Genomic DNA, 14,085 nt, shown 5'->3' with positions numbered 1-14,085 from the left:
AAACTTGTAATGCAAAATGAAACGAATCAATAATTTATTTACAGCTTATTTTTCTAATGAGTAAGAATTAAAGAAGCAAAATGTAGAGGACACATATAGTTAAGGTAAAAGATTTTTGTCCACGTGATTTGTTCACATTGTTGAAAGAGTATATTTCCAGTTCCAGCTTCCGACCAGAGCTTACGGTAGCAGAGGTCTTGCCTACATAACCCGTATTGTCTTGTGACGCTCGCATAGCAAAGCCTGTAACGCTACGATAGAAAAAGGACACATTAGATCGCCAGGAAAATCAGAAAAGGAAGTGAATCTCGCCTCGTGATTTGCCTCGCACGTGAATTTCGCGAGCGAGGGTGCAGTAGAAGAAGGTCATCGCTCGCAACATGCTGCTGCTTGCCGTCACGCTTCTTGTGGCTTCAGTCGTGGCAGAGGACGGAGGTAAGCTTTTGATAACTTACGGGACACACGAAATGACCTCTTCAGTTGAACGATGTGACGCCGCCATGCCTATCATAAACCTTGCGTGCTCATTTACGCCAGAGTGCGCTGTCCCAGATAGGATTAGGCTTAGCGGCAGCCATAGCGATGAATGCTGGCTCCATTTCTGACGCGGCGACATGTAGAAACGTGGCATCACAGCACCTGCAGCACGGCACACGCATCTATTTTAATTTTATGGGTCTTTGCGTCTCAAAGTCACACTGTTACGGATAGCGCTGGCCGTGGAGGGTTGTGCGTAATTTCAGCCACCTAAGGTTCCTTAATGCTCACTGACGTCGCGCAGTATGTACGGGTGCCTTGTGTATTACTCCGTTGATACTGCGCCGTCGGAGCTGGGTCGAATCCAGATCCCTTACCTCAGTAGCCTAATGCGCAACCCCTGAGCCACAGCGGCGGGGCGCACACGCACTTGTAGAGCAGAACTAGAACCCTTTGAGGTTAACGAAAGACGACGATGTGATCGTGAGCAAAGTGTTAGAGTTTACCAGGTTTTATGCAGTTAGAGCACCTGCCTTCGTAACTCCGTGCTGATGGCGGCGTGACATCAAACATGCTTTTCGTGCGGTCGGTTTCTGTTGCCGCAGCCGAAATTTTTAATGGAGATGGAACACATACGCGTCCCATTTGCTAGACATTTAGTCAGTCAAATAACTAATAGTTGCAGTAATGAGCCGCAGGCATCGACTCACCTCAAACTTCAGTTGAAACGACTGTTTCCCTTTCTTTCGCAAGTTACTTTTGATTCCTTAAGATCGCCTATATATATCTTACCTCATGATCAAAAGTATTCAGGGGTATAACCTGCCCATCGGAGCACAATTTCAAACTAAAATGGCTGAATTTATACATAAAAAAAAACAAAGTCTATTCGTCTTAATTATACTGCAGCCATACTTAATAGAGGTTCCTCATGCATACCTGCCAACCGTTAAGATTTCAAAATTTGATACCTTCCCAACTTCGGGAATAAAGGGATGTCCGCGGAAAAGGTCATGTGATTTCTTTTTAAGGCGAAAGCCATAATGTCTCATCCTTGTCGACAGAAGGTTGTCAGCAGAGATGTCACGCTTTCGAGAGCGAGAGTTGAAAGTAAATTAATAATGCAAAAGCCGTGCATATCCACTTTCTTCGACAGCACGAAACATGCAAATTATGGCGTGTAGATTTCAAAAACACTTCATAAAGACGTGTGGAGGCTACGAGCACGCCACCACGCTGTGAAGCCGCTACTGCTCTTAAACACCGAAGCCATACTGCGTCGGAAGTGAAGGTGGTCAGAAAATATGGAAAGCGAGGGCAACTAAAAGGCGAAAATCGTCAACAAAGATTTTGCTAAGGAAAGAAGCGTAGCGACAACCAAAAGGTAGCCCCATTACTGCGGCAGGTTCGCCTACGCCGTCACCGAGTTCTGGATGTATAGATTCATGACCTTTACGATAGGTGATAGCAGTCAATACAATGTTAAAGGTGCTGATGGTGGTCTCATGGATAGTACATATTAGACTATGCAGGCAGTACAAACCGCCGCCAGAAATGCTTGGAATTATTGGAAATCCCCATTCGTTTAGCATATAAAACTATTCTCACAAAATCTGAAGCAAGGTCCACCAAATAATATGGCAGTTCAAATTCGCACATTTAGGGAAACGCTCATGGGTTGGCAGATAGGCTTATTGTTTTCGGGTCCAATCATACTTTTGTATTTTTTGTTTATTTGGCGATAAATATATATTGTCTGCGAAGCAGGACTAAAAGAGAGAAAAAAGTCACCTGACTAGGTCCTGATCGCGCAAGGTACAGAAGCAGCAATGCAGTAGTACAAACGATATATTATGTGCAGAGACTAGATTGAACAATCCTAAGAAGCATTAAAAACACATAACATGACATGAATGGCTGAGAATGGCACAAATGGAGTCTTTATTTGTCTGTGCCTTCCGATTCTGAGGCTTCTACATAAACAGCAAAATAAGTAAAAGCGTGCTTTGAGAGCTTGTCTCACCTTAGTACAGTAATATATATTCTTATTATTATTATTCGTTCTGTATATGTGCACTAAAAATGCATATAATGTTCATTCGGTTTCCGACTACTCACTCTTTACTAGAGCATGTCTCAACTATTTTGGCCATTTGGACATTCGCAGATGAGCGGCTGAACATGTTCGTGCGCCGCTACGAGCCCCTTTACTACGATCCGGAACCCGTTCACCGAAGCCACAGGCGGGCAAAACGTTCCACCGAGGACGGTGGAAACAGCCCCGTCCACTTTCAGCTGCGTAGCACCAAGAGGTATGCGACTGATCTCGCAGAAAATAGTCTTTTAATGAAATATCACTTGCACTGGCATATATGCGCATGTAGAGCCAATATGATATCAATGTTTCGTCTAGTAGATGAAAGTCATTTCTAGAGAGAAGTGGAATAGAAAGGCAGGGAGGTTAACTAGGCGATGTCCAGTAGGCTATCCTACACGTGGGGAGGGGGAAAAAGGAGGAAAAAGGAAAGAGTGCCAAGGAAATGAATCTTTCACATGTCTTGAGATCTGTAGTAAAAGGAGGTAGAGAGCGTACACTTAAAGTCTAAAATCAACCTCGAGTCCTTTAAAAACTTGAGCAGCGCTTTCAATGCTTTTCTTTCTTATGAAGGTATCGTCCAAGAGCTCAGAATCTTAGCTTGTATAAGAGGGCGAGAGTCGAAGCGGCGGAGTGTAGAAGCCAAGAAGGCACGCTTACTACATACTATAAGGACAGCCACCGCCACTTTCCGGAACCTCGTAAAGGTCTCTGGAGAGCGGACGAAAGGCTCCTTCTCAAAAATTTTACAAACACAATGCTCTGCCCGGCAGTCTTGAAGCATTTCAATGCAGACTTTGATGGGGGCTGCAGCCTGTGTGGAGCGACCTTCTCGGACGTTTTCCACATGGTCTCGGCCTTTCCATCCAATCCCCACCGTTATCCCCACCCTTCTAGGGAGGCCTGGGAGGAGGCGCTGCTCAGCTGCCATGGCCTAGAGTCCCAGCGGACCTTGGTCACTAGGGCGCGAGCGGCGTTAGACGCCATTGGGGCTCCGGAATAGGAGCTTCACATAGATTTGTGAGGGCCTTGGCCTATAGGGCCTCGGTCCAAACATCTCCTTATACAAAGAAATAAATAAATGTTTGTCACCACCACCAGCACCCCGCTCTAACTGTGGGCAGTCACAAAGTATGTGCGCAATCGTTCAAACACACCCGCACTGCTCACGTGGAGTCTGCCATACTCCTATACGTGTAAGGAAGAAAGTGACATAAAGGGTGGCGACAAGACAAGCGGAAGTATGACATATTATATATGAGGACAACAACTGGGTATGAACTTTGTCTGGTTTGCTTCAAACAGGTCAATCAACCTCCGCCTGTCCGCGGACGCCTCCGTGTTCCACAAGGACCTGGTTGTGGAATCGTCCCGAGAAGGAGTCGTGAAGGTTGACACAAGCCACATTTACAAAGGATATATTGTAGGTGAGAGGGATTTGTCGTGAAATTTCATGTCATCCAGTCCTTTCGGTTTGTCCGAAATAGTGTGTATGCACATTTTTGGCGCTTATTTTCGGAGATGAGCATGCTAGCCTCGACAATGAGACTCCAAAGAATCTCGCAATTATTTTCTGTGCGGAAGGGATACTTTATTTACAAGGAAAGTGTCAGAGTATAGTACGCATAAAGTACTGAGTCATCCGCAGTATCGAGCCACGAAAAGAGCTAGGGAAGAAAAATAGAGAGCCTCTTAGATGTTTCTTAAGAGGAGAATGGCGAAAGCCTACCCTTGCTCTCCTATCAATTGCCTCTTACTGGCGTTCGTTGCAGCGCTAGATATAATTATATTTAGTTTACAGGAAAGGAAAGGCGCACTATCTGTTACACGTTCTCCGGCAAGTGTTGAGTTTGGACGGTACACCAGCGCTCCTGTCGCGTGGCCTTCCTTGGCGCGCGTTCAAGTGTGGGATTGCAGCTGGCAGAAATGCTAACAAGAACACATCTCGCGGAATATGACAGATCTCGCGCACAACTCTAGCGCACGAAATTTTGTTCCATAGGCTTTCGAATTAGTAACATATTTGCCTCATTCCCTTCGATAAGAATTTAGCAGAAGAAGAAGACTGAGGAGTTTTACTTCTCTTTTACTTGTTAATTCCTCCAAGGACTATAGAAAATTGCTTTATCTGTGCTGTTACTACACATAACCGTGATTAAAATAACATTCAGCGTATTTAAGCGCGTTAGCCCGGATCATGCACAGAAAAAGCATTTAATCTTGTATCAAACAATCGTAATTTGTTCTAGAAATCTAGAAAGTCTTTATCTCTGAGACGTGAGATTTATGAGACGTTTAAAATTCCTCCACGAGGATATGTGGCTTTGACTTCATCACCCTGATGACTTGTCGGGATTATTCTCTCAATGCCAATTACGCCGATGCCGGCGGCGATGAAGCCAGTTTTTCTGCCACATAAGACTCATGCGCTCTCGCGTAAGATTACAACAGGATACCTTTTTACACCTGCTGGGCAGAATCGATAACCGGTTGAAAAGGAGTAGCGACATCAAGAAACCTGCGGTTGGTACCGCTGATAATAAAGGATGAGGTGAGTGTTGAATCATGGCGAAGGAATAACTTATACCTCGTTTGTGAGAATTTATGATGGGTTCATATTCACGAACGCAAAAAAAAGAGAAAAATAATTCACCTTCTAGAATAGAGCTGAAATAACGTAGCTGAAATTAGTGGTGGTAGTTGACCAGGATGCTTTCTATTTATACAGAATGAGACCTCACTTCGCCGATGTCAATTCCTTTGTGTTTAAACAATGTTACATGAAAGCTCCGACTGCGTTTTCGACCGCTAACTGCATGCAGGCAATCCCCGTAGCCGCGTGTTCGGCTCACTGCACGGAGGCATATTCGAGGGCAGCATCGACACCGGTTCTGGCCACAGCCTGTATGTGGAGCGGGCAGAGAAGTTTTTCAACGACACTAGGGCTTTCCACTCGGTGCTCTACTCGAGCGCCGACCTGGACTTCCCCACCGGGGGCCGCTGGTGTGGACTGCATGGACGCACCGAGGAGTGGATGATGGATATTCTGCGCCGGTATCGTCTGAAGTCACCCTCATCGGTGAGGGACCGGTGACTTAGTGTTAGTTGTTATGAGTCGATGATAAGCGCTGGACAACTGTTTATACAAGTTAACGAAAATTTAACAGCGCAAAAAGAAGGTAACATGCCTTTGCCTTAATTTCGTTCCTGGAATATAAGCTCGTAGATGCGGAAGATGTTCTCTTCAACACGGTATCAATGATAAGGGCACCACTAGAAAGGAAACGAACGCGGGGCGCCCGATTTAGCTTTATACATATATGTGCATATGTATACTGCTGTGCTATGACGAAACATGTTAGTTAGGGTGTTGAGTTGTGCAGGTTGAACGCCCCAAAGTAAAAAAAGGCAATGATTTACTTGTAATGAAGAAATCCGGACAATCTTGACACCTGGGTGTTTATATTTTGAACAAGCCCTGACATCGTACAATACGCGGCCCTTTGCATTTCGCCTCTGCCAAACGTAGCCGAGATGGATACCGGGTCTTCGGGTTCGGTATTCGAGCCATCGCTGCGGGGCCTTAGAAATAGAAACACATCTGACCCAAAATAGTGAAGTGGGGGAAGTTCGCGCAAAGCTGAAAACGTAAACCATTTTTCACGTCTATGGACTGGCTACCGAAATGCCATAAACAACAGTTCTCGCATCTAACGCTGACCGCTATGAGAACAGCCTTTTTATTCTGTGGCAGTTTAGCCCAGCACAGGAGCCACATTGTGCGTGTAATCTGTTGGTACGGTGTACACCCTAAGCAACAGCTGAAATGCCAACAAGGAAATTGAAACAGGAATAGGAAGTTGGAAACCGTTTTGCCAAAGAATCTGAATATCAGGAAACTTTGTCATCATTTTGTTGGTGCGAAGACCACTGTGTGGAAAGTTCAATGATTCCATCTGTATTTTGGTCATTACCAACTCCTACCTCTGTTTTGTTTTCACCTTTGTCATCTTTTTGGAGCTTTATTTGACGCGATTCCATGTCATCATGCCTGTAACGCCTCGTTTGCCGCTAAAAAGAAAATTCAAACGAATTATAGTCCCGTATTAAACAGCATGCATGGATGTAATGCAAAGCTAAAATAAGGAGTTCCTTTTGCTGAGATCCACAAAATCTAAAACTTGAAAAATAAAATACAAAATTTATTTTATTTCGCAGGTGATACGATTGTCCCGACCTCATTAATCGATGATCTGGCTTCTCATTTATATAGCCAGCAGCAACTACCAAGCTTAAATGACACTTAATTATGTTTGTTATACCGAAATTATAAGATGTTTTGGTATGGCTACAGTCTCATTCCGCTGAATTTGACGCAGACATCTCGTAACTAAAATCATATAAGACACGCTCAAGTGCCTGTTCACTGAGCATTACTTTACGAAGTGGGTCTGTTTGCCGATAACGGTGTTCATTCAATAAGCGTCGGCCATTGTCTCGTCGACGAATAAATATTGTCTGCGCTATGCAGGCCGTATAATGGAAAGTATTGCCTGAAAAATTTTGTCGTACTGCTTGGAATCATAAACCTCCCTAGAATGGACGGCCAGGGGTATGGGAGGATTTATCTTCGGGAGTAGGGATTAGTAGACTTGTCTCACTGCTTAACGGAGACATCATGTCCATTTATCCCCGAAAATGTTTTTAACTTACTGCAGCAATATAACATCAAAATCAAGAGGCGCGGTGCCTCCTGGCTGTTATTCTCCGGTACAGGAGGGGGGGGGGGGGGGGGGGCACGTGTAGATTTATGAGCTCATTGTATGAAAATACATTGGTGCAGGTGGCATACTTGTTCGTCATAATGGTATCGCGTTTGGTGTAGCAAGGATCATAGTACGTCTCATGAGCAGAGAAAAATACTTAACGTGTTGATCAGTCCTGAAAAATTCTCAGTTTCACATACATTCTGCAGAATCGCCGTATAAGGCGAGGCTGGGCTGGCCGAAGACTGCAGGCAGTGACCTCTAGAAGCGCTGTCGGCAGCAGCGACGAGATTACGCATGTGACACGGGTCGCCGACGGCAAAGAGGTTGAAGACAGTGCCAGGGCGCAACAAGGCGAGCAGTACAACGAGGAGGCGCAGAATATAGACGGCGAAGATGACGACCGCACAACTGAGGCTGAAGAAGACATTCAACTGGACGAAGCCGACGATGACAGCGACGTGCCGAAGAAGCAGACCCGGCGGCGTGCGGCGTCCATCTCCCGCCGAGTGTGCAACTTGGAGATAATCGTGGATAACACGCTTTTCGACAGCGTCTTGCAGCATGTTCCTTCCGTCCCTAAGGCGCGAGAACTGATCACCTCCATCATCGCTCAGACGGTCGACAAGGTCAACAGCATATACGGTTCGACAGACTTCGACGGCATTGAGGACGTGAATTTCGTCGTCCAGCACATCGTTGTGAGTATACGTGAACATTTCTTTCAACGTGGCCAGATTTGAATATTAATGCATTTAATATATGAACGTTTCTGTGGTTTGTTAGGTGGGTGGTGTACAGCAAAGAGGGCATCATATAAGTAGTAAGACCTTGATATTTCTCGATTTAACAAATAGAATGAGCTAATTAAAAATTTACTTTTGATTTTAAGATCCGAAATTGAAGGCATGGTGAACCCAGAGTTCAGAACATGTAGGTCGAAATATAGAACGCCAAATGTACATATTAGAAAGCGCGTTCAATTAGCTTTCCATACTGCATACTATTGTCACGTAGTGGTGACGAGGTCGACGACACAAATGAAGGGGTCGATAGGTTTCGCGGCACTATATTCAGCTCTTAATTGTTACGCACCAAAATGACACGTTGTTTCTGTATTTGAGGGTTTAGAAGTAGTTAATCTGATTTTAACGACAATATTACGCGCAGCGACCATTTTGCGAACATGCAATGTGAGAAATCTTACCAACGAGCTTTAGGCGCCCATTTTTGGAGTTCGATATCTCAAACCACTTTATCGACAACGTAATTCAAAACGGCTGCCAATAATGACGTTGAGGGCCTTCGATTTCGCTGTGCGATAGCATCGCTTCAATAAACCATAAGCAACAAAGCTGATCAGTAGATTTTACTAAAAAAATTGTTTAGTAATTATTCTGTCATGAAGATATTACCCGCTTTACTGTACAATCCACCTACAGAGAAGCTTGGACGTATCTCATGTGGATTTAAAAATAAAAACCTGTAAACTATAAAAAGAAAAAAAATCACTTGGCATATGTGACATAACGCTGCTAAGAAGGCAAGATATTCTAGGATATTCCCACTTGTACGTTAAAAAAAAAAAAGCAATACCTCAGTGAATATTACGCAGGACCAAGATAGTTACCACAGTGCTGCAGTGCATACTCTTACGTGCGAAGAGAAAACCTTTCTTACGAGACATGAACCTTGGTTATAACTTGTACGCCCTCCAATTATATTTTCGTTGGCATGGCGCATGGCGCACACTTTTTTTTTCACGCAATGCGGTCTAACCGCCATAATCATGATCTGTTATGGTTCCCTTCTGTACCACAGAAATTGTCACTTTTTGTGCAATTCGACAGGCACATTGACACAGCTGAAAGGTTCTGCCATTTCGCTCGCAGATGGGCGAGCCAGGCGACTGCGTCGGATACAAGGCTAAGCACGACCCGCTGTGCAGCACGTCGCTGGATGCCCCGTACACACTGTACCTGGCGTCTTTGTCACGCCACGACGACTACTGCCTCTCATTTAGGTTCAACTATCGCGATTTTGCAGACGGCACGCTGGGACTCGCCTGGATCGCCAGCGTCGAAGGTATAGGACGGAACGGCACCACCGAAGTACTAAACCGCACAACTTCAGAGCTGGGAAGCACGGCAAACACAGCGCTAACAGAGAAAGCGCGAAAGGGTTGTTAAATGCCCCAAAACTGCCCAGTCGAAAAAAACTACACAACTGTGTCAAAAATACGACAAAATATTCTGTAGTTTTGTCGTAACCATCAGATTTTTCTGTAGTTCTGTAGTTTTTCTGTAGTATACTTCTGTTGTCTGTAGTTCTGTAGCACATTTGTGTTGTAACTACAGAAATTTCGGATGTTACAGAATGTTCTGTTGTCACAACAGGTTTCCCGTCAAAAACCGCACAGAAGGTCTGTCGTAACGTCAAAAAATTTTCTGTAGTTTTTTCCGACTTGGTGTGTACATATAGAAAATATTAATTCTTAGAAAATCGTTATGGTGCCTCGGTCACTTTTGCGGCGTGTAGAACAGCATTATTTTATTTTGAGTTGTCCAGGGGTTGCCGTAAATAATTTCATCTATCTGAACATGTGTCGTGATTGCAGAGTGAGAGAACGCTTGAAGAAAAGTGACTTATATTGGAATGCTATTGAGAGAACTGCGCCCCTTTATGGTTTATGCATAACATTAGTCGTCGTCTCGAACGTGTGCAGCCGGGTCGGGCGGCATCTGCGAGCGCTACCGCATGGCAGTGGAGCTTCATCCGGGCACCGGACTGTACAAGCAGGCCAAGATGAGCCTTAACACCGGCATCACCACACTGATCAACCACAGGCAGTACGTGGGGCTGCCGGTGGCCGCGCTGACGCTCGCTCACGAGATCGGGCACAGCTTTGGGGCGCCGGTGAGTCAAGCACAATGTGTTGCACGGTAAAAACAGTGGCATGCACAAGAATGCTAGCTGGAGAGGCTCCACTTGTCGCATGCATAGCTGAAGGTCAAAAAATTCCAAAAGCAGTGCAGAATCTGCAGTGGAGAAATGCCGAGGTCTGCGCGTTCTGCTGCACACGGTACATTGCGCGCCCCTTATCGAACATAGCCAGCGTTCCGTTGAACGAATCAAAATTCACCGGCGTTATTTAATTGGTTTACAAGAATGAAAAGGCGCGGAATGCGGCTATCATCCTCACGGTAGGCAAGAAGAATTATGATGCTCGTTTCACCATCCCGGGTGTGGCGCACTTGGTTAAAGCGCTCGGCTGGGGATCCGAGGGATGGAAATTCGATTTCCGGGTGGAGACAGGAGTTTTATTTCTCTGATGACATTATCAAGATGATTGACATGTGGAATCCCACGGTATCCCGAGGAATCTCGCGAAGTAGTGGAACACTTCTCGCCACGCACGGACGGACACGTTGGAAAATCAAAATGCTTGGAAATGACCTCTACGGCGCGGATCAGGTGTGCACGAAGAAGGTACGTGACAGATACTGCACTTTTCCTTCTTATAAACCATTCGTTAGAGGTCATTTTAAGGTAAAATCAGGCTTCCCAGCTAACACCTATGACAAACAGCGCGCACATGCGCAGTGCGGAAGCTACCCTTCTCGTGCGCATCTGCTGGGACAACACCACTTAGACAAGCAAGGCCCACGCCAGCAGTCCGAGCAGATGTGCGTGCCGGTGCGGAGAGGAGGCAGAGAAGTTTCTGCACTGCGCATGCGCGCGCCGCTGCTGTGAGCAGACCAAGTGAAACGGGAATTGGATTGGAAAACATTTATTTCGTCGCTCAAGCAGGTCGATGGAGAGACGTACTAGATGGCCGCTAGTCCATGGCTGGCGGCGACCTTATTAGCCCGCTCGATGGCCCGTAGTTGAATCTGCGGGTCCGAGCTGACCAGCACGGCTTCCCACTGCTCGGGAGAAGGGAGCTGTATTAATTCCACCGCAGGTGGATCATTTGCGCAGTTCCAGAGAATATGATCATATGTAGCTCTTTCGCCGCATTTACTGCAGGTTGGATTGTACTGGCCTGGGTACATCAGTGCAAGCACCGCTGGATTTAGGAGAGAGCGTGTTTGTAGTCGGCGCCAGGTAACTTCCTGTGCCTTTGTTAAAGATTTGTGGGGAAGGGGGGGGGCGGATATGTGCGCCTTTCCAGCCTGAAGCGATGGGTAATGTCATGAAAAGAAATTAACCCGTCCTTCGTGAAATTCGGGTCGGAGGGCGCGCTCACTGCCCGGTCGACGAAACCTCGGGCTTGCGCGTGAGCCGCCTCGTTCCCCGGATTAGACGAGTGGGCCGGGACCCAGATTAGTTCAATTTCCCTAACCGGAGTAGGGGTGCTTTGGAGGATGCGGAGGGAGGTAGACGTGATGCGACCCCTCGCGAAATTGCGAATGGCTGTTTTAGAATCACTGAATATAATATCGGCGGACGTGTTTGCAATAGCTAAGGCTATGGCCGCTTCCTCCGCCGTCTCGGAGGAGGTGGATGCGATTGATGCGGCCGCCAACGGAGAACCGTTCCCATTCACAGCGGCCAGTGCGAACGCTTGTATCTGGGTGTGCCGATATTCCGCCGCGTCCACGTATGCTGCATTGACGTGTCGGCCGTACTTGGCATGTAGGGCGCGAGCCCTCGCCATGCGTCGGCCTTCGTGGTGCGCGGGGTGCATATTCTTGGGCAAGGGTTTAATGAATAGAGCTGTCCTAATGTGTGTAGGTAAGTGTGTTTTCGCGTCCTTCTCTGGAAGTTGTTCGCACATGTGTAGTCTGCACAGGATGGACCTTCCCGCGTTCGTGCGAGTGAGTCGTCCGAGCTGGGAGACAAGGTGTGCCTCGCACAGCTCCGAAAGTGTGTTGTGAACCCCAAGGGCCACTAACCTTTCCGTAGACGTGCTGTGCGGGAGTCCAAGGGCAGCCTTGTAGGCCTGTCGGATTAGGCTCTCGACCTTCATTCTTTCGGCGAATTGCAGTTTCAGGTACGGGAGAGAGTAGACAATTTTGCTCAGTACGAAAGCCTGGACTAATCGACAGAGATCTTTTTCTTTCATTCCTTTTCTTTTGTTGGCGATTCGTCTGATAAGTCGTACAGTCTGATTCACCGTGGCAGTGAGTCTGTTGATTGTTTCGGTGTTTTTGCGATTGTTTTGTATGTACATGCCCAGTATGCGCATGGTTTGAACCTCCCTGACCGGTTGGCCTCTCAAACATACGTTCAGGGCGATCGGGGGGGCCTGGTTTGCATTTCTTCCTCGCGGCTTGGCCCTGAAAACCAGCAGTTCTGATTTTGCGTGCGAGCATTCAAGGCCCGCTCCCGACGCGTAGGTTTCGATTATGTCGACTGCCTGCTGCAGCGTATCCTCTATTTGGCCGTCATTCCCCGTGGTTACCCACAGGGTGATGTCGTCCGCGTAGAAGGTGTGCTGCAGCCCCGGCAGGGCAGCGAGCTTGGGGGGAAGTGTAATGAGTGCAAGATTAAATAGGAAAGGCGAGAGCACCGAGCCTTGTGGCGTGCCCCGGCTTCCCAGAGGAATGGGATCTGATTTAAGGCTACCTAGAGTGAGCTCTACTGTCCGCTCTGATAGGAATGATCGGACATAATTAAATATCCGTTCACCAGGGTCCAATTGAGAGAGATTCGTGAGGATTGTCTCATGCGAGACGTTGTCGAAGGCTCTGCTCAGGTCTAGCCCGAGTACCGCCTTCGTCCCAGTTCCACATGGAGGGTCCAGCACATCCTTCTTAAGCTGTAGCATCACGTCCTGCGTGGACAAGTTTGCCCTAAAGCCAATCATTGTTGGAGGAAGTAAGTCGCGGTCTTCCGCGTAATTTTGCAGTCGGTTAAGGATGACATGTTCCATTAGCTTTCCGATGCAAGACGTGAGAGAGATGGGGCGCAAATTTTCGATCGAGAGTTTATTGCCTGGTTTTGGGATGAAGGTGACCCGCGCGTGCCTCCATTCCTGAGGGATCTCGCCTTCCCTCCAGTAGGTGTTCATTAGTTCCGTCAGGGCCGCGACAGACGTGTGGTCTAGGTTTCGGAGCGTTTTGTTTGACACCCCGTCAGGTCCCGCCGCGGTGGTGGTACGCAGCTGGCTGAGAGCAAACCAGACCTCGGCATCTGCTATGTCGGCGTCCAATAGAAATCTACACAATAGAAATCTACGCAAGCGTATAGCGCAACTCGAGCGCCGTATCGAAACGTACACTGTAGAGCTGCAGGAAAAACAATGGGGCCAAATCTGTGATAATATGAACGGGCAGCTTGGAAACAAAAAGACATGGTTCTTCCTCCGACACTTGCTCGACCCCACACAGACAAAATGCACACAGCGAGACCGACTCACGAAATTAATCCACCAATACCAGTGAAACGGGAAAGCGTCTGCCTGTATCCCACGCGCAGTTGTGTTGTTGTTGTGGCTGTAGGAAGAAGGAAAAGAAAATGCATGGGCCTGCTACTGGCTCTGTAGCTGAGCTACCTCCGCTGCCTCGTGCAGACAGAAGAGAAAATAGAGAAGAAAGAAATGAAAGAGGGATAGAAAGACGCGCGCCGCAACAACAGTCGTCGTCCACCACCGTAGCGGTGGCGGGTGCAATGACGGCCTACAACAGATAAAAATTCGGTGGCAGGCTAGCCCCCGCCGCAAGCGGCGGTGACCTACCTATCTCAGCCCCATCAGGGATGATGCGAGCCCTCCCACGCGCAGAGAACTAAAGTGGTTTGTGC

At 47.2% G+C, this 14,085-nt stretch overlaps 1 protein-coding gene across 1 annotated transcript; it reads left to right on the top strand.

Moving 5' to 3' along the window:
- The first annotated feature begins 380 nt into the window (after positions 1-380).
- Positions 381-5,666, top strand: LOC146186349 (disintegrin and metalloproteinase domain-containing protein 10-like). The gene is made up of 4 exons (XM_084608035.1): positions 381-435; positions 2,645-2,789; positions 3,878-3,999; positions 5,395-5,666. The coding sequence occupies exons 1-4, from the start codon at positions 381-383 to the stop codon at positions 5,664-5,666; spliced, it is 594 nt and encodes a 197-aa protein (XP_084464161.1).
- Positions 5,667-14,085: the final 8,419 nt, after the last annotated feature.

The sequence above is a fragment of the Amblyomma maculatum genome, chromosome 6, assembly GCF_055883805.1.
Source record: "Amblyomma maculatum isolate TAMU_Amacu chromosome 6, ASM5588380v1, whole genome shotgun sequence".
Taxonomy (NCBI): Eukaryota; Metazoa; Arthropoda; class Arachnida; order Ixodida; family Ixodidae; genus Amblyomma; species Amblyomma maculatum.
Note: the sequence above shows the minus strand (reverse complement) of the source record. Positions and strands in the feature narration are given on the sequence as shown.